This window comes from Theobroma cacao, chromosome 6, assembly GCF_053813885.1.
Source record: "Theobroma cacao isolate CCN51 chromosome 6, ASM5381388v1, whole genome shotgun sequence".
Classification (NCBI taxonomy): Eukaryota; Viridiplantae; Streptophyta; class Magnoliopsida; order Malvales; family Malvaceae; genus Theobroma; species Theobroma cacao.
Window position 1 is genome coordinate 31,233,301 of NC_142644.1, and position 20,309 is coordinate 31,253,609.

Here is a 20,309-nt window from a genome sequence, read left to right on the forward strand (position 1 = left end):
TTTTATGTAAATAAAAAAAATAAAAATAAAATCGAGATAAATCTCTTGTCATGTGGGTCACCGTCACAGTCGTATTGAGAGTTTGACACGTAGATTCTAAAGTAACCATTTATCCTACACTGAATTATCCTCAAACAAAATTTTCTATATTAAATTATTACAACTCAAAATCTAAAATATAATTTGATATAAAATAATTAACACATTTATTAAATAAATCAAATTAAATTTTGTATAACATCATAAATTCTTTTAAATACATTTAATTTGTATAAATATATATCATAAACAAAATAAACAAATCATATTATATAAATTGATATAAAATATATGAATTAAAACACAAAAATATCATGCTTATAAAGGTACAAAATACGATAATTTTAACTTAAATTTGGTTAACATTGCATTAACAGTTCAATGCTTAACATTGTTGCTGTGTTCTTGGTTACCCCTCTTAAACTTTAAGATTAGCTGGCAATAAAACATGTTTAGTTGAACATTGGGAATTTCCTGAAGCCGGCGGTGGGCAGGATGCCGAATGCAGGCCAACGCCGCCAATGAAAATGACTGTATGCATTAACGGCCAAGAACGGGATTTTGTCAAACTTATCCAATAGAGGAACGGGGTTGGTGCTTGGGCACAGAAAAGGTGTGTGTTGTTGCGGTGGATGCCGCGTTAAACCCGTGGCTAAAGCTTAGAACTCTTGAACGGGAGGCCACGCTGAATACCGTATGGCCGCACATTCAGAAATGAACAGCGGTCAGTTTACTTTGCTTAATTTCTAATTAAATTAATACCTAGCCATCCTCAAAGGATAAAATTTTCACATGTGCTGATTATTTATGTTCATAGTTCAATTAAGTCAAAAGTTTGTGTCATGGAAGCCAGCTTATTAGTGATTTCTTTAATTAATTCATTTTTTTCATTTGGATATTAATTAATTTATAAAACAATTTTAAATTAACTTTCGATATTCATAATTTACAATTGAATCGATCAAAAAATATTTTATATAGTGCTGATAACTAGCTTAATACGAAAGTAGAAAATTTAATTAATTTTTTAAAGTCAGAAGACTGTGTAATGGGAGCCAGCTTTTTTTCTTTCTCTAAAATGAATACCAACAAATTTCTAAATCCATGACTTGAGTTTGGTCAGGTGGAACGCTGCCTTTCTTTGATTCTAAGTTTTAACCTTATGCATGGCCAAAAAAACAGAGTTAAAAGCCAAAAAAGGAGAATATTTATATATGGTAAGGGACAGAATTTTCTTTTTAATTTGGTCAATAGAGAGAATCAATCAATAATCCCAAAATGTGCATTGTCATATTCAACAAAATAGAAAAAAAGATAAAAAATTTATCTTTTACTAGTATTTTTTTATAATAACAATACATTTAATAGTAAGTAAATGTATCATGAGTCTTGATATGCAGTCAAATTATAAAACTCAAAAATTAAAATCGAAATGATTTCGTTGAATATATATTTTTAAAATCCTACTTTAATTTTATATATTTAAAGATGAATCGAAAGAAATCTTAAATTCATAATCATCATACATAATTAACAAAAAATATCTTTAGAGAGAGAGAGATGTGATTACATAAAGCTTATATTCTAGCATTTGGGGGCCATATATGTCATATAATATTTGGTATGCCATCATGTCTTAATTGGAAGGTCATAAAGTATATACCATAATAATGGACTTTACAATCTGTGGGTTGGTTGGCTAGCTGTTCGTCATCTTCTTCCACTTCCTTTTCTTGGGCAATTTCTTTTTCTTCATTATTTGAGTACCCTATAGTGGTCTTTATCTTCATTATTTAAAGATAGAATAAAGAAAATGGAAGGGGAAACAGTATAAAGAGTAAGGAGGAAGACGTGAGATCATGTAGCAATGCTACTTAACGTTACTTGAGTTAGAATTCTTATATTTGAAAAAAGGACAAATCAATGGTTATGGTTCCCTTTCTATCTGTCTCTAATTCATTACAAAACAGCGATTGAAGAGACATAGCAGACCCACATCTGCAAATAAACACGTGATCTGCCCATCATGGATTTTTGTTTAAGCCTTTTTCAAGGAATGGGGTGCTTTCGATCTTGGGAATTTCGACATGAATGTGTCACTGTTAAGTTTGTATGGTTGGATTTTCTCACTCAAGAACATGAATTAATGATGCACAGACAGAACCGGGAAGTGTACAATCTATCGTTTAGCTCAACTACCATTCTCTCCAACCTAAAGTTCCTCTTCAAAACGTAGAGAAAATGGAGCGTATGTGTGTGTAGCCATAATTATACAAAGATTTGCTGACCACTTTTTCAATCATTCCTCAGCATATACATAGATTCCAGCAGACCCAAAATTTTTTCTCAAGGAAAAAGGAACAGGAATAAGTGAACTGAAGGTACTGTACAGTACTTGGATACAAGTATTCACACATGTCAAGAGGGATCTAAACGAGAAAAGGGTACTTCTATCAAGGTATCACTGGTTAACTCTGCGGTGGCTAAGCTACCTTCCTGGCATCAGGTTGATTAGAGCTTTGTTTTCGTACAAGGAGCCAACATCCCAATCCTCGCTTGAAGATGACAGTGCCATGAGTGCGACAACGATGGATCTCATGCTTGGCCTCAGCTGGGGATTTTCCTGCGTGCAAGCTCTGGCAAGACGTGCCATCTGGTAACCAAAAACGGACGTGACAGCTTGTTAGATTGATAGAGAAAATAAGTCCATACTATCATTTGCATACCGGGATCAGAATTATACCTTGCAGACTGCATCGAATGAGTAGTCATTGCCTAGCCTAGGGTCAACAAGTTTTTGCAGATCTTCTCTTGGATCAGGTTGATTGAGAACATCTTCAAACTGCGTATACATCAAAATGAATTAATCGAAACAGGATCATGGGGGGACTGGAATATAATACTAGTAACTTTAGTAGGGAAAGACAACTGATAATTGTACATACCAAAGCAACAAGTCCCATCGATTCAGTCACTTCTTCATTGGTCTTGACGATAGCTTCCCTGGCAGATATCAGTTCGAAGAGAACAACTCCAAAAGCATACACATCTACCTTTGGGGAAACTTCACCATACTGAGCATACCTACAGACAATGCCACATTGAGACAAACAAGTTTCGCATGCACGAAAGCCAAAAAATGATACTATATAGGTATGTATGTATGCATGTATTCATACTTACTCTGGTGGCATGTATCCGAAAGTACCCACAAGACGTGTTTGCAATGAATAGTTTCCAAATTCAGATAGTTTTGTCAGCCCAAAATCAGCGACCTGAGCACCAATATATACACCCAATTAGTTTGTAAAGCATCTGAGTCTATTAGTGTTTGCTATATAGAAATTTATTCAATAACCTTAGCACGAAAGTTCTTGTCTATTAAAATATTTGCAGACTTAATATCACGGTGAACGTAGACAGGCACAGTGTGTTCATGGATGTATTCAAGCCCTCTAGCTGAATCTAAAGCAATTTGCACCCTTGCTGACCACGGCAATGGATCTCTCTCTGAAAGAAAAACGTTTCACCAATAGAATTCGATTGGGTCCGAGTGAAAATAAGATGCTTATCTTGCATAATTGAAGTCATAAAACACTTGTTTCTCACCTCGCTGCTGGCGCAAATGTTGACTTAAATTACCATTCTCGATGAACTCATAGACTAAGAATAAGGAACCTTCAACACAGTATCCTATTAAACGCACCTGCATGAGATTTTGGTATGCAGTCGCATAAATGTTCATGATCACATTGATCAGATGATCAAAGACTACTTGAAATATTATTTGAGGAGAAACAAATAACTAGCAATCAAAGAAGAGTGAATCCTAAATGATGTCATAGTTCTACCAGTGCCATTGGTATAAGTAAACTGTTGTCCAAATAAGATATAGGAGGAGGCATATGGAAGGCAGAATACCAGGTTAAAGTGATGAACATGTGTTAAAACCCTCAATTCAGCAAGGAATTCCTTTGATGCTTGCATATCCATCTTCTTGATTGCGGCTTTCTGCATGACAGGAGAAAAGTTGGATTCATGATGGGACAAACTTAGTTTGCAGGTTTAAACATGATGATCCCTACAATAATAATCCTCATATCATGATCTAGGATTCTCTAAAATGGAAACTTAGGACAAGGTACCTCGCCTCTTAGTTCTGCAAGGTAAACAGATCCAAAGCCTCCTTGCCCGATCTTATTAGCAATGCTAAAGTCATCCGTTGCCTTGGCAAGCTCTTCATATGAGAACTCCACAGATTTGTCCACTGTGATACCAGTGAGGCCTGGAGAAGCAAAAAGAGCAGTTGTTTCGGAATTTTTCTGCAGGGTACTTCCGGAACCTAAATCATCAAGACCACAAGATACAGAAGATTGATCGCTAATGAGATGCAAATTTCAAGCTTGAATTTAGCTGTCCATTTTAGAATCAATGTTTTCACAAGAACTATGCAAAGATATTCATAGTAAACACTTGTGCAAAGAAACCATTTGTCTGCCCATCAAAACCTGACATTTGACAACAACCTTAAATAATGGTTACAATTAAACTATTGCCTCAGCATGATTTTCTGGTAACTTGTCCCTCCTAGCTACCTCACATAATTAACTTACTTCCCCAGTTCAAAGCAACTTTAGCTTAGAATATGCATCAACTGAATATAAAGAGAGAAAGCTCACACCTCCATGTTGAATGTAGTGGTCTGGGGATGCTTCTAGGAGTAATGATGCTTCCACCACTTTCTTCCTTTTGTAAAGGCCAGCGTATATACAAAATCCCAAAGTTAAAGCCCCAGCAACTCCTGCAATAGATATGCCAGCGATAACTCTACTCGAGATTCCTGGTTCAAATGCCACAAGTTAAGCTCAAGACAACATCAAGAGCATCCTTGACAAGCATACTTAAGAAAATCAACGCAAGAGGCTTGAACATTAATAACTAATACGTAGAGACTGATCCTACCAGTTGTGCTGCAAGACAGAAAAATCAGAACAACAGATAGAGTCATTAGATGAACTGAATAATTAAATGGTCATATTAGCATAACAATTCAGTCAGGCGAGACATGAAATACCATCTAATACCTGATCTTCAACGGTGGAAAGTTTCCAGTTTGGTCTGCAAAGGAATAAAACGCCCGGCTTATTAATGAAAACCATCTTATGATCAGAATGATACTCATTAACGTTATGACAGAAGAATCTCCACTATATTTCATAAGAGAGATACAAAGAACAAGAATTTGGCAATTGAAAATACCATAGCATATTCCAACATCATCTTCTGACAGGCCAGAATATTTTAGAATCCTTGGAGAACGACATAAATGATAATTCAAAGAGCAGCATTCTTTTTCTCCTACTGTTGTGCATAACTTAACTAATATCTGTATATATTCAAGAACCCCATGTTTAAATAGTCATTTGCAGGGGTAATTTTTCCATAGATTTCACTATCTGTAAACAGGGATTGGGCCACCACATTGAAAGTGATTATAGCATCATACCAAACCATGTCAGGATTGATTAAGGGAATTGTTCTTATTCAGCAACGGGAACAATGCATTAAAAAAATAACTATAATAACTAATGATTGGAAGGCGACAAAGCAACCCCGATCAGTGGTTTTCTCTCTCTGTAAACTCCTGAGTACTGTGGTTTCGTTGATTGAAAAACTTTAAGAAAGATTAATTAAGTTTAGACCATTATAAAATCTTTGTTATGATTGAAATCTAATCAAGTAATGCAACATACATGTACTTGTATGTATGTATATACGTATGGATCGAAATATTTTATCTGCCAAGAACAAGACAAAGTGCCGAGACTCATGCCGTAGAACAAGGGAAAGTGTCAAAACTCTGAAAAACTCATTCCGTGTTTGACAAGGCCAAGTGGCCAAGTGCCAAAGTGATCAGAATTTCTCCATATGACACAAAAATGCATGAAAAGCTTTGAAAATTGACTAACCTTTTGCCGGCACAAACAGGAGTCCAGTCCCCGCACTGAAATTGGACCCTGGATTGTACTTTTCCAGCAGCTCCGCGGATACGTTGGACTCCGCTGCAATGAACGATAAATTCTCACCTGGACGGAGAGGGTACGTCGTGAACAACCCGTAGTCTTTTGAGACTTGTCTAACACCACATGAACAGTTAACCGTAACATTGATCAGCATGTGATCAGGTATTTTCGTTGCATCATAAACGTTCACCCTACGCACCCAATCCGCCGTGGTCAGGTTAGCATACCAGTCGCTAGCAATCTTGTCGTAAGTATCACCAATCTGGGTGAAGTAACTAAAGGTGTGACCCAAAAAATCTCCATTCAAGCAATCGCAAGAAAAGGGTACGTTGATCCTGGTCCCCTTATCAATTTTATCCTGACTTGAAACATGGGGATTGTACAGAAGTATCTCGGAGATTTGCTGGTTAAAGATGGTGCTAATGTACGTGAGGTTTGATCCTTCCCATACATAATAAGAAGCAAAGGCAAGGCTGCAGCCAGTCCTACAGTTGGCTTGGACTTGGACGAATAAGTATAGAAGAGTATGAAATACTAGCAAGCGTTCTGTTGGTGTTTTCCTTTTCGAGAACATGACCACTTTGTAAGAGAGAGAGATGATCAGTTTGGGGTTTTGGAGATCATCAGTGATAGCAAAAGCCAAGAGGCGAATGGGATTTGTTGGTTTTGGCGTTTGGTATCTACCATGTAGGCGTATGACAGCTTGGTTTTTTGTTTGCTGTTGAATGTGGACCAAAGGCATTTAAGTATTTTTTTTTCAGCTTTGTCTATGATTCGTTTTCCTTGAATTCTTAAAACCATGTTTTTACTGTCAAAACCAAGTCATGTTACCCTTTTTTTCCATTTTTCCATTCCTCATCCCTTCGGCTACGATTTGCTTCAGGACTCAGTACTCAGGAGTCAAACCCAATAAGGGAATGGGTCCTGACAGATTGGTTTTCTGATTGTTCTGCCAAGACAAGTGACCTTTCTATGCCACTGCATATGATATAGAAGGTGTACTTTCCACGTGTAGATGGCAGATATTTTGGCAGTGAACTGAAGATATTTCAGTTCAAAACTGAGGTTTCAGGCTTTTAACTTGGGTACTACCGCCCAAATAAGAAGAGAGCTTATCCCAAAATCAAAGAAGCGACCCGAGGAGTCTAATCCTTCTTCACAGTTCGATATATCCATCATCCATGGAAACCCTTGCTGTTCTTCCACTCACTCAGCCCCCCTTTCTCCCTTCAAATCCAATGAACAAGGATACGGGTTTTCCTTCTTGGCCATGCAAACAAAGAAGCTCCTACTCTTCCACCCGCTTAAACTGCCAAAAAATGTTTGTCCCTGGTAAGTATTCCTTCCTCAAATCCTTTCTCTGTATGTATGCATTCTTGCCCAGGGTTGTCTTTTTCCTCTCCTTCCTAACTTTCTCGTGATGAGAGTCTTTATGAAGGATTTGGAGAGGCATCACCAGAGGCCAAAGCAAGCAAAAACCTCCACAATTTCTTCAACTACATAGCAGTTAAGATAGTCAGTGCACAGCTTCAGGTTCTTTTCTCCCTATTCTGGTTATCCTCTTCTCTATTTAGATGATTTCAATCTCGTAATAACCCGTTGATTTCGCCGGGGCAGAGCTATAATCCTGAAGCTTATAAGGAGCTGATGGAATTCCTGAATACCCACTCGCTGAATGATGGGGACAAGTTCTGCGCCAGCCTGATGAGGGAATCCTCAAGGCATAAAAGTCTAGGTAAGACTGCATGCTGCCCGTCTTACAAGTCAGAAAACGTTCCATATTCTTCATATATTTCCAGAATTTGACTGTTAATTAATGAGTTTGGTTTTCCATTTGCAATCACTTGACAGCCCTGCGAATCTTAGAGGTATGTTGCTGCAAAATTCTTCTTTTGTCTTCTACTTGATTCCTGCTTTGATTTGCTAAAGCTTTATTATGTTTCTCATAGGTCCGATCTGCATATTGCAAACATGATTTCGAGTGGGACAACCTGAAGCGCTTAGCTTCCAAGGTCAGAAAAACATTTTGTTTCTCTTTTGATATCATTCTGGTCCCTGTTGAATGGTTCAAGAATCGTCGGGGTTTCTTTTTTTTCAGATGGTGGATGAATCCAACACGAAACTCATGAGGGAATATGTTTTAGAAACCAGTCCTGCAACTGAAAAAGAAACCGGCAAGTAATCGGGACTCTCTACTCCGGGCTCATCCAGGCGTGGTTGGGCAGTTCCGATGTAGGAACCATTCCATAGAATCATATACAGAACCAGATTATTGTATTTAGAATATCCGGTATAATATACAGAACGAATCAAAATACGTATGGAAGTATTAGCTCATCCAGGCGTGGTCGGGCAGTTCCGATGTAGGAACCATTCCAGAGAATCATATACAGAATCAGATTATTGTATTCGGAATATCCGGTATAATATATAGAAAGAATCAAAATACATATAGAAGTATTACTTTATTCGAGGGAAATAGATTCTAAACTTATTCTTTTTGCCTTTTAAGTAAAAAATTATACATTTATCACTAAATTAAATGTTCGAATGTTTATAGTAGATAAAGATGCGTGTGTAATATCTACATTTTCCGAAGAACAGCAAATTGTAAACTCCGAATACACAGGTAGCAACAGCAAGTATCTTTCTATGAATCTTTGAAGAAACAATTATATAATAAGTTGGTGGCTGTAAAACCTACTTGCAATCTCCTTCAATCATCCTAATCTGTGCTTGATTCATTTTCCGTAAATGGCTGGAACCATAGCAATAGCAGAATCAAGCATGGAGGTATACGTAAGATAACCACTATTTAACAGATCAATGATTATCCATAAACAGCGAAAGTTCGTAATCTTGAATGCTTTTCTTAAATACCTGAACATATCGTCTTACATCAGAGGAACAATGGATGTGGCCTGAGCTGAAGTATGAGTGAGCATATTCTTCAATAGTCTCTGGCCTGCAGGTCATTACAGATCCAATAAAGTTAGAAATTCTGATAAAGTTAGAAACAAGATTTTGTTATGAAACTGTAGAAGTTCATTACAGATCCAATTTGCACATCTCTTGAGAAGCTATCGAATTGGGCAGTAATAAATTGGGAAGCACCATGAGAGAAATTAAAGTTTCTTCACCAAATGAGGTGAAAATTTTTCTAAAAAAGAAAAGACTGATAAACAAAAGCCGGCTGTGATAGAAAAATTACCTGTAGACATAGTTTACCATGATACCTGCACTTTGGCGTAGGCCTTTTTCTGATCGGTCAGCCATCCAGTTTATTCTTTGAACCATCTGTTCCATATTATTAAGTTATTAGAATCTGACAGTACAAATCAGTACTTGAACAAGAGAGAGGAATTCGCATCTTCAAGAACATGTGCTCTCTTGGTTCCCAATTGTTTAATCCGTTAGTGCAGCTAATTTTGTATTATAAAAATAGCATATCACTTATATAATCAATCTTTGCACCTAAAGAGATGACTGTTCCGAAAGAAAACCCCTCGTGAAACTATTTAAGTAGTATGGAGGAAGATCTAGAAACTATTGATTCTGCCGCCAAAAGGACTTTGCTGATCTATGATTGAAACTGCATTACATACCGCTCCATTCTGCAGATGGAAGTTTGCAACAGAATCTAGAGCTTTTCCTCTCTTTTTCTCTTGCAGAAGGTACCTAATTTTGAAGAATCAGCATCAATCAATTTTACCCGAAGAAACACAAGCTCCATATATTAAGTACAGAACCAATTAATTTGACTCCCTCCAGTTCCATAAGTTTCCATGTTTCAGTCCCTTGTACAACAAGAATTAAAGCAATTAAAGATGTGGCTACTTGGTCAAGATAATAGACAGCAATTTTATTGGAGAAATATACCTTGCACATAGCCGCATTAAAGCTGGTTTAAATGCTGAAAGCAATTTCGAGGAATTAGTCCAATCATGACTTGTAGGTGTCAGCAAGTTTAACATTATTTCCATGCCATTTTTTCCAGCAGCAAAATCCCTGTAACAGATTATGGCAATATGCACACTCCATAAATCACATTTCAGAAGCACAAGACTGAAATATGAGAAAGCCTAAATAGAGTAATACAAGATGAAGAAAGTATCTATCCATATTCATCTGTTGAAAACTTCTTGAAAAAGCGATAAGTATGCAAGGTTGAACAACAGCACGAAAAAATAAGAAGTGTTCTGGCGATGACAGGCTTTTGATCAATAAGGTTAGGAAATACAGACAAATGATAAATCGAACATACATGTTAGCAAAATCCATCATACTGTAGTTCCAAAATGTTGATCTTCCCTCTATTTAAGTAGTACCATTTCAAAAAATAATCTGAGTGTTGGACTATCACAGATTTTTCATGCAAAGCAATGAATCAATAGCTCATAAAATTTTCACAACTCAATGTGCTTTATTGTCACTCTATTACCTAAGAACCACAACAGTCACAAATAGGAGAAAATTATATGTAGGACAGGGCTTTGCTTTGTCAACAGCAGATGAGTCAACTTCCAGTAAAAGCAATATTCCAGAAGGCATGGAGAATGATTTGGTAACTGTTGATCTTCAGAAATTCCCTTCACACACACACACACAAAAATATCTGAATGAACACATATGAAGCTTACCCAGATGATTCTATGAGTCCTCTTTCTTCTTCTGGTTCAAGTAAATTCTCATAGAAAGTTAATCCAGATCTATCAGCTGATGAACATGATATGTCCTCTGCTTCACCAAGTTTCGATTGAGATGCCAACTTGGACAAAAGCCACTGCATGAATCCAGGGATAGGGCTAAGCGTAGCGAACACCTAAGCAGTAAGTGGAAAAGAAGTGTCAGTAAGCATGGTCTGAACCAAGACTTCAGATAAATAAACAGTAAAATACATGTGACTGTCAAATATTTGATAATATACATGTATCTTGAGTTGCAGATGCAACATGGTGCACTGATCATCCTGTATGATGCCATATTATATTATCGAAAACCTATTGAAATTCCTACTGTGTTCAAGATTGAACAAAGGCAACATACTAACTCATAATGCAAAGAGTTCAGTATAACCACCATTTTCAAAAATTAGAAAAAAAAAAGAAACTAATTAGAAATCACTAAGAGAATTCTCACTGAACACGCAAAAAATAATCTTGCAGCTCATTTGATTAAGTAATCTAATAAGAAAAAGGAGTACTTACAGAAATATGTGGCATATCTCTTTTCACCAATGTAATAACCCTTTTAATAAGAAACTTTCCAAGGTTGATTCCTGCCAAGCCAGGCTGCAAAAAGTCAGAAGTAGGAAGTCAGGTTCATGGAAACAGAATATAATAATTTAACTAGGAATAGTTCGTCAGTACAAGTAACTACACTGTATTATCAATACACCATATAACAAGCTGCCCTGATATCATTCTTTATGTTTCATGTAGTTAATATCATTTACAAATAAAATAGGTGGTGGGGTGGATAAAATTAGTACCTGAGTTGATGATATGGAGTAAAATAATGCACATGTTGCCTCACTTTCAAGAATGGGAGGGTGATCCCACAAAACTTCCTATCATTCACAAGAATATTAAGAACAAGAAGACAAAGGGGAAAAGGAATCTAGTACAGCTAAAGAGAATTGACCTGTATTGTCTGTGCTACAGCCTTCAAAAGTGCAACTTCAATAAAAATAAGGGGTTCACCTGAAATAGAGAACAGTTAGAGAGAGAGAGAGAGAGAGAGAAGAGGAAAGGTGGATTAAAGGCTAGTAAACATGTTCCCCCTATCCAAACACACACAAAACACACCAGGTGAACAGTGAAAGGAACTAGTTACCAGGTATGGCTGAATGAAAATATCCAAAACAACGACGACCAACTCCCAGCCTTCTCTTAAGATCAATAAGGTTGCTGATTGGATGCACTGCCTGGACAAATTATGGTTACTAGATAATACACAGGCTGCACCTTGCAAAATCTATATCCATGAGAGGTTAAACCTAATAAGCAAGAGGGAAAAGAAAAACAAACCTCATAAGCCACAATTTTCTCCAGCAAAGAAGCAGGATCATCCCATGTAATCTGATGGAGCTCTAAAGCAGCAGGACTAAGCCAAGTACTAAGCTTCTCCTTCAGATAGGAATCTAATGCTCGCAATGAGGAAATATTTTCTTCTCTGAAATTTACAAAAATTTCAGCTCCTTGTGTACATTTCTTTTAAATAAGTTTCAATTCTTCAATAAATTAATATACAACTGAGTTTTGAATACACAACAAGCAACAACACTAACCATAAACCGTATAAAGAAAATTTTTAAAAATTCAGCTCTTCTACTTTTTCAACCTTCTGGCATTCCAATTCCAAAAACCAATCCTGTTCATGGTAAAGGATTTTATAAAAAGGCAAATGCAAATTATCCAAGATAGCACTTCAACGAAGGTAATGATGTAGTCATAGCATCACCTAAACCTCCCACCAAAACCTAAGATATAAAATTGTAAAACAAGGAAAACAATATTAGTGCTTACTTTCTTTGCAAGAACCATGAGGCTCCATCCTATAAGAGCTCTTACCTAAACTCCACTCAAAGGAGAACAAGATCAATGCCCAAATGATGGACTATGATACAAGATCTCTCATGCCCTTAGGAAGTTCCATAGAACTTTAGTATGGGATCTGTCTTGATGACTTTGTATAAGAAATTAGAAGTGAAAAACCTCCTGAGCTTAGGATTTCTATAACATCCTTTTCAATTAACATGTTTTCAACTATTGATAAAAGAAGGTAAGATAAACGTAAGAATATGACGATCAAATCAAGATAAATTAAGGTGGAAACACGTAAAAGGACTATAACCTTACGCGAGAATAGATAATATATCAGCCCGAAGGATGGTCAAAACCTTCAGCCCTCCAGGGTGCGTGTTGAGTCGCTCAAAGAGAACTTCATACACTGGCTTAAGAGAATGTCTCAAATTTCTCTCTATGCGATAGAAAGTTGAAAGAAAGCCTTCATCTTCAACCCCTCCCGATTGAGCTTCATTCCCTGAAACTAGAAACCTCTACACCACTCAACTCCGCTAAACACGAAAATAAGTGTTCAAAAAATGAAAACATATTCAGGTGAAATACCAACAGTAAACTTACCACCAGGTAGCTGAAGTCCAAGATACTGTTTTATAAGTTCACGAACTTGAGTCCTGTTTAGATCATACTCTTTGGCAAGCGTCAGCAATAATTTGCGGCGGTTCTCAAAAGAAAGGCTAAAATAGCCCTGCATTATACCACATAACATTATCAAGCACTAACCGAAACATGAGAACTCAAAGATAATCACTAATCGCTTATTGCCTAATTCTTCACCTCAGAAAAATCATTAAGTACAGCATCAAGAACTTCTGTTTTATTCATTGATATAGCTGAGTGCATCGAATCTCGTACAACCTCGAACGACCTAGTTAACAACAAAAAAAGAATCCGAAACTTAAACTTCAAGAATTCTCATTTGAGATTGTATGCCGGGAATGCTTCGCAAGAAATAAGGACCTTTGCTTATTGAGTTTTTCATTTCCATCTTCAGTAGCATGCGGTGCTTGGTTTCCTTGAGAATTGGATAGCATTTGATTAACCTCATTCTGTTGTGAAATTAATTCAAACTAAATCAGCAAATTCTCCTATTTCTAATCACAAATTTATTAATCTCGTGATAAATAAAAATGCTTAATCAAACAATTCAACCAAACAGAGTACGATCAATCAAACAAGAAAAATTCAAATTAATAACAAAAAAGAAAAAGAAAAAACTTACAGATAGAGGAGAAAGAGCAAGCTTGCTTGGATCGTTGGGTCTCATTCTGGCTCGCATCAAAATGGCCAAGGCTTTCTTGTTCATTTCAATTATATACAAAATTAAATATAAAATTTAATTTAATTACCATAAGCGTTTAGTTTCCGCTGTGTCTATCCACACGTCGTTTTCCTCGAACCGCTTGACTCTTCCCGGCCAGAAACAGGGAGAAAGTGAAGGCGGACGCATGCCTTCACCTCTTCAAATCCGGGAAACGACAGCGTTTAGGACACACGAATTCATAAATGGTATTCAAGCAAAACGAAAACGGTCCAAAAATTTCGCTCCCTTAAAAGAAAAGATCAGCGAGGGAAAAACACAAAAACCCCGCGAAAGATAAAAAAAAAAAATTTACCGCACTCCTTCTAAGGTAAAAAGTAAAATATGAAGTAAAACATTAATTGATGTCCACACCAAGGAATTCAAGAGATTATTTCACATGATTTAATTTGATGGATGATGTTCAATTGATTCTTTCTACGTGCGAGAACTAATGACACGGTCTTGTCTACAAGCAAAAACTTCCTTGGATCCATCACTTTGTGTCCCAAGCAATCAATCAGTAATTAATTGTGTCCCAAGCAATCAATCAGTAATTAATTGTGTCCCAAACAATCAATTAGTAATTAATACCTAGAATGGAACATTAATCGAATCAACATATATTAAAAAAGTTTTTTTTTAAATTGAAAAAAATATACAAAATACAAAATTATTTATCAATCAATTAATAAATTAAATATTCAAGTATTTAAATAAAATATTTTAAATATATTATATATAATTAATAATTAAAATTAATATACATCGATTTTAAATTTTTTAAATTTTAAATAATTTAATTTTTAAAATTTATTTTTCGGCTAACATGTTCAATTAGGAATCATAAGTTTGGGCCACATGGCATTTGGGTTTACTTGACTGTAGAGCATAGATTTGCACCCATTTGATTGATTGGCCACGTTGTTCATATAATAAATTGGAGTAGGCTTTAAATCCTTTGCAGAATTCTCTTTATTTGTCAAATGTCAATTATAAAAAGAAGCTTTAGTTCCTTTTCCTTTTTTTTTTTTTTCTCTTTTTACCGTTGCGCCTAGTGTGGGTTCGGTGAGGTTTGGAGCCGTTGAACCTAACTGTTAAGGATTTTTCCTTACAAGGTAGCCTAATAAAGTTTACCATGACCACTTGGTCCATACCCCATATGTTTTCAAATGAATAGGATTGACTTAGATAGTCACCTCCTACTTCTTTTAATATAGTATTTAAAATTTTGCTTTAATTCAAAAAATTATAATGAATAATGACATCACATCACGTAATCAAAGAATTCTTTTTTTTTTTCTTGCATATTCATATAGATAATAATGTGTTTGCTTTGATTCGTAATGTTGTAATTTTTTTCTTCTTTGGAGTTTAATTAATTTTCTGACATAAATGGAAGGTTTGTAGTTCAATCTAATCTGTATTTGATTATTAAGTTTTGGAACCTTGGAATGACTTATTAAGTTGTTTTCTTTACTTATTTGTGGGCAGTTCAAGCGCTTCAGGTTATGTACACTGCATTGAACAGTCCTGCTAAGTTAACAAATTGGAAAACTAATGGCGGTGATCCATGTGGAGAGTCATGGAAAGGGGTTACTTGTGAGGGCTCGATCGTCGTTTCTGTTAGTGTATTTTTAAAATTAAAAGTTATTTCATATGATGAATAATTATCATTAACTCAAAAGTTATATCACGAAAAGTGATATAATATATCTATTAGATATATACATATTTTCATATGAATAGTTATGTCTCTTAAAAAATGACATTCAAAATTTAGAAGACATGTTAAAAAGACATCATTGCTTAAAAGTTAAAATGAAAAGTTATTGTTTCAAGTTATAACTTAAAGGTTATAATTTATGAGATGAATAGTTGTCTATTCATAAGATGTCTATTGAAACAATAACTATATCTAAAAAGTTGTGTTGGTAAAAATGTAAATATATCTTTTAGAAAAAGAGGTATCTTCATGAAAGGATTGTGTTCTTGAAGAAGAGACACTTGGAAGCTTATATAAAGGGTTTGTTGTCAACTATTTTGACACAAAAAAAAAAATCAAAAGCAAAACAAAAGCAAGAGCAAGATAAGTGTTGTGTTTTATTATAAACATAAACACTTAAAGCTCCCACCATGCAGAAGATATTCCGAATTCTTTATAATCTATTTGCTGCAGAAAGTTTGTTCTAAAGTCAAACAACTTTACAAACTCTCGGGTGTATCTAACGGTCTACCTCGTAAATGTAATACGAAAATTAGACGTTGGCTTCATTATATTCTTGAGACTATTTGCATTATTCTCCTTTACATACCAAGTGGTGGAGGTGAAATAAGTCTTAAAGATAGACGTTTATTTGAAAGGCTCGGCTTGAAGCTAATTTTGTTTATTCTTGAATACCATATAAAATCCCTCATAACACCAACAGTTTCTGTGTACAATAGTGTATATTTCAAATGTAGCCATTTGTTTTTGAAATTTTGAAGCTCGATCAATTTATGTTTTGGTTAATGGGTGGCTGTTGTTGTTGTTATAACAGTGATATTTCTGGGTTAAGACTTTCTATAACCATGGGATATTTGCTGCCATTGATGCAGCATCGAGATGATACAGTACCACCTTGCAAACACTATGAACAACAGTAGCAAGGATTAATGGCCCAGCACCCTTATAAAAGGCCTTCACGCCCTCAGATTTGACAACTTCTCATCATCATCCTTCTGCTTACAATATCTAATGGATGACAAACCAGCTTGACAGGAAGATCAAACGTAGCGTTTACTATAGCTCTGCCCAAATAAGTATTATGCAAAAAATAAACATTTCTTAACTGTTTAGGTTATTCCTGTAACCATAAACTAGATAGATGACATTGAAAAAGGATAGCAAAAAATAATGATGGTGGAGAGAGAAGAATACATATTGGAATGAAACTGTAGTTTAATAACATAGAAGAAAAAGAGGAAATTATAAAAAATAATCTTTTTTTATAAGAACATTTTAAAAATAATCATTAAAATAAATTTAACTGTTTTTAGCTATATTTAGTCATGACTTATAAAAACTCTCTTGAAACTATTTTAAATAAATTTAACCATTCATCACAATTTCTCCTTATTTGTGTTTCTGATTTCTCTCTCTCACCATCCTAGTCTCTCAAATTTTATCGATTTCTCTCTTCAGCATTCGTCTGCTATGCTTTCGATTTCTCTCTCCTGCATTTTTAGATTTCTCTTTTTTACACTTTCAAGACATTAAGCAATAGTTTTGATGTGCTTGAGTGGGTGGCCATTTGAAAATTTTAATTTTTAGGTATTTTTGGTAAAACTAAAACGGTAGAAAAGATCACAGATATTTGAAATAGCTTTTAATTGAATCAATTTGAGACCTAAACACTAATAAATTAAAAAAATTGAAATCTATAAATATAGGTTTTCAAAGGAATTTTTTTTTATTTTTAGTTGAAATAAGTGTTTTTGATAAGAAAATTTATGTTTTGATTTAAGAAAATATGTTAAAAACACTTTAATAGGTGCCAAATTGTCAAAAAAAAAATAAATGAAGAGAGTTGAGAGGATTTGAAGTTTTTGTTTGTAAGTAATAACATTTTAGATATGAAAGTGTAACAAAATATTTTTGAATATGGTGTGTAATAATAATATTTTTTTCAACATAGTATGTAACAATAGTATTTTTTTCAAAATGGCATGTAACAGCCTTTTTTAACGATGACATGTAACATGTTTTTATACATGGTGTGTAACAATAATATTTTTTTCAACATGACGTGTAATATGTTTTTGTACATGGCGTGTTACATATTTTTGTACATGACGTGTCACATGTTTTTGTACATGACATGTCATATGTTTTATGTTTCTGTACATGACGTGTCACATGTTTCTGTACATAATGTGTAACAACCTAACCATGGCATGTTACATATTTTTGCACATGACGTGTAACATATTTTTGTACATAGCATGTAACATATTTTTATATATGACATGTAACATCATATCGTATAATTTTATTAAGAGTAATTTTGTCCAATTTGATTAAAAATAATTAAAATTATAAAGAGAGTTATTTTTAAAAATATCTTATCTTTAATGGTTATTTTTAAAAATACCTCAAAGAAAAACGAAAAACTCTCACTGACCGAAACTCTCACTGACCCGTGTTTGGAGATACAAAGAGTGACGCCATGGCGTTAAAAGAGGAGATAGCACCTTCTCCACACCAAGCTGAGCAAGTGCCATTGTATATCCACGGAACATTCCAGCAATGCCATCTACTTTCCATGTTTTTATGCACACATCAAGTGTACCATTAAACTGCCAGCCGGTAGTTTTGACATCAGTTGCCATGCATGTTTGAGCATAACGCAATGGATAAGCAAGAAACAGATATACAGCTGAAGAAAGAAAATCCGCCAATTTTTTCTGAAAAGTACTCCACCGGCTCTCTTGACTTTTAATGTATTCATCGAATTTAACCTTTTGGACCTGTTGCACATAAAGGCGTAAAATGTTACAAAATACTAAATCATGAGAATAGGGCAGCTTCCTATAGGACAACTTTGGTGGAAGTTTCCTGGCCTAAAATATGTGTCGAGGCTTTTGGAATGTTGCCTCTCCAAAGGGAAAGGATACCTTCATTTCTGATTGTTCTGTCAAAGCAGTCAAATATTCCATTATATGGTTGGGTCAGCCGACCTGACCTGATCATCTCGTTCTGGTTTTGCATCAAGAGCTTCACACGCTCAAATGGAGCAAATGCTATCCTCAGAGTAACTGTTGCAGCCACCTCAAACAGAAAAGGGGCTGGTCCGGGGTCTGACCCTTTTTGCTGTGAGGGCCATCTCTATCTTTCTCCAATAGGGCACTTACAAACGTTGGTGTAGATTTCCTGTTCAACAGGGCACCATCCCCATGAAAATTTTGCACTCTTGGAGTGTAATTAAAATGTCTGACTGGGAGGTCAGGTTGCCAATGTATCTTTTGAGATACAGGTGGATGCATTGGCCCATGTTCCATGCTGCAATTCACTCTTTTAACCTGTAAAGAAATAACCATACGGATAAGATTTTCTTGGTTTAAGAACCCAATGAAGCACATTCATAAGGATAACGTATAGTTGAGAAGGTATTGCCAAAATACATATAAAAGCCTCAAAAAGTTTATGGACAAACTCATGTGTCATGTCTATGTCCTGTTTATTAAGAAGAAAGATGAGTAAAAACTTGGAACAAGGAACATGAAGCTCAATAGCATATTCGTCTTCTATAGAAAGAGAACACCAAAGGTTTCTGAATATCATCTGCACGGCAAACTATCCAAACGGAGACTAAGGAAAAGGAAAAATGATCAAGATTTGCTCAACAACCCTCTAACGTACCATTCTAGATCAACGTGATTGGAGCCAATTAAGATTAATTACTAGTATTCTCCTACAAATCAGCGTGTTAGCATTCCAAAACTACTTCTGCTTGGACAAAGTGTTAGGTTTCAATGTAGCTATCTAATAAAGCAAGAAAAGAACAGAACAGGATTGTGGCTTACGTATATGACCAAGAACCGATGCAAACATTCACTAGAAACTACAGAAAAGAAGAGAAACCAATATAATTCATGTCAAGAATCATGAATGGCATAACACAACATTTCTTTTCCTACCCAAGTAGGAAAATTTCACGTCCAACCCAAGAAACGAAAGTTTCGAAACCAACAATAAGTTCTCACATAAGATTCAAGTTCAGGAATCGAGTAAAGTAATTTAGCAGCTACTTACTCTGTTTGATTCTTGTAGAAAAGGAGAACAATAATTAGAGAAAGAAATGCATGTGCCCATGTTTTAGATTATTAACGTCCATTCAACAAGAACCAAAAAAAGGTCTAAAGAGAGGGATAATGAGAAGAGAAGCCAATACGAAGAAAGATACTACCAGTTATTACAGAAGAAATTGAGCAAGAAAAGCAGCAGAAAGATGGAGAAAATACCCAGTTTTCCATTTGAAGCATAGCTTACTTGCGCTGGCTGAAGTAGGAGAAAGAAAGGAAATGCATACAAGACAAATGGCCGTACAATGATATTCCTCGTGCTATTCATTCACAATTGTCCTGTACGGGCATGCTCTCAATCTGTCTTGGGCTAGATGAAGATGATGTTAATGGAAGTTACACCCTCAAATAACTTCGATGAATTAGACCAACCTTTCATGTTGACAAAGAACAGAACATCTTAAATCCATGTGCTAGTCTCTTTAGGACTTCATTGCTTTGAGATGAAAAAACGGAGTAACTTTCTTTTGAGGAGGTTAAACTATTATATGCTTTATTGGGCACAAATAATCCCCAAAA

General features: G+C 35.3%; 3 protein-coding genes across 5 annotated transcripts; 1 reads left to right on the plus strand and 2 right to left on the minus strand.

The window, feature by feature from the left end:
* Positions 1-2,146: 2,146 nt before the first annotated feature.
* On the minus strand, positions 2,147-7,004 carry LOC18597213 (chitin elicitor receptor kinase 1-like). Its single transcript, XM_018123625.2, has 12 exons — positions 6,009-7,004; positions 5,124-5,157; positions 5,002-5,009; positions 4,721-4,879; positions 4,185-4,381; positions 3,961-4,050; positions 3,649-3,745; positions 3,398-3,549; positions 3,223-3,314; positions 2,985-3,123; positions 2,783-2,881; positions 2,147-2,692 (listed from the first exon to the last, which is right to left on the minus strand). The coding sequence occupies exons 1-12, from the start codon at positions 6,802-6,804 to the stop codon at positions 2,528-2,530; spliced, it is 2,028 nt and encodes a 675-aa protein (XP_017979114.2). The 5' UTR covers positions 6,805-7,004; the 3' UTR covers positions 2,147-2,527.
* A 136-nt stretch (positions 7,005-7,140) lies between these two features.
* On the plus strand, positions 7,141-8,541 carry RBCX1 (Chaperonin-like RbcX protein). The gene is made up of 6 exons (XM_007026104.3): positions 7,141-7,394; positions 7,501-7,595; positions 7,680-7,797; positions 7,914-7,930; positions 8,012-8,074; positions 8,161-8,541. Exons 1-6 carry the CDS (start codon positions 7,244-7,246, stop codon positions 8,242-8,244), a joined length of 528 nt encoding a protein of 175 aa, XP_007026166.1. The 5' UTR covers positions 7,141-7,243; the 3' UTR covers positions 8,245-8,541.
* A 55-nt stretch (positions 8,542-8,596) lies between these two features.
* On the minus strand, positions 8,597-14,150 carry LOC18597215 (malonyl-CoA decarboxylase family protein). 3 transcript variants are annotated; one of them, XM_088807324.1, is made up of 16 exons: positions 13,869-14,147; positions 13,607-13,695; positions 13,424-13,514; positions 13,208-13,334; positions 12,923-13,106; positions 12,092-12,236; positions 11,898-11,988; positions 11,706-11,764; positions 11,554-11,631; positions 11,270-11,353; positions 10,703-10,884; positions 9,942-10,070; positions 9,668-9,740; positions 9,274-9,359; positions 8,943-9,027; positions 8,597-8,820 (listed from the first exon to the last, which is right to left on the minus strand). In XM_088807324.1, exons 1-16 carry the CDS (start codon positions 13,950-13,952, stop codon positions 8,788-8,790), a joined length of 1,620 nt encoding a protein of 539 aa, XP_088663450.1. In that variant the 5' UTR covers positions 13,953-14,147; the 3' UTR covers positions 8,597-8,787. The 3 variants fall into 3 exon arrangements, with proteins under 3 accessions (XP_088663450.1, XP_007026167.3, XP_017979117.2); XM_007026105.3 differs by having other exon boundaries at positions 12,923-13,112; positions 13,869-14,145; XM_018123628.2 differs by lacking the exons at positions 8,597-8,820; positions 8,943-9,027; positions 9,274-9,359 and having other exon boundaries at positions 9,724-9,859; positions 12,923-13,112; positions 13,869-14,150.
* Positions 14,151-20,309: the final 6,159 nt, after the last annotated feature.

Excerpts from the sequence above, each read along its gene's own strand:
- LOC18597213 (XM_018123625.2), bottom strand. The coding sequence starts at position 6,804 with ATGCCTTTGGTCCACATTCAACAGCAAACAAAAAACCAAGCTGTCATA. Across the intron at positions 4,382-4,720 it reads CCACTACATTCAACATGGAG|GTTCCGGAAGTACCCTGCAG; the intron begins GTGTGAGCTTTC and ends TTGATGATTTAG. Across the intron at positions 3,315-3,397 it reads ACAAGAACTTTCGTGCTAAG|GTCGCTGATTTTGGGCTGAC; the intron begins GTTATTGAATAA and ends ATTGGTGCTCAG.
- RBCX1 (XM_007026104.3), top strand. The coding sequence starts at position 7,244 with ATGGAAACCCTTGCTGTTCTTCCACTCACTCAGCCCCCCTTTCTCCCT. Across the intron at positions 7,395-7,500 it reads CCAAAAAATGTTTGTCCCTG|GATTTGGAGAGGCATCACCA; the intron begins GTAAGTATTCCT and ends GTCTTTATGAAG. Across the intron at positions 7,596-7,679 it reads TAGTCAGTGCACAGCTTCAG|AGCTATAATCCTGAAGCTTA; the intron begins GTTCTTTTCTCC and ends TCGCCGGGGCAG.
- LOC18597215 (XM_007026105.3), bottom strand. The coding sequence starts at position 13,952 with ATGAACAAGAAAGCCTTGGCCATTTTGATGCGAGCCAGAATGAGACCC. Across the intron at positions 13,335-13,423 it reads TACTTAATGATTTTTCTGAG|GGCTATTTTAGCCTTTCTTT; the intron begins GTGAAGAATTAG and ends GGTATAATGCAG. Across the intron at positions 8,821-8,942 it reads ATGTAAGACGATATGTTCAG|CCATTTACGGAAAATGAATC; the intron begins GTATTTAAGAAA and ends CTATGGTTCCAG.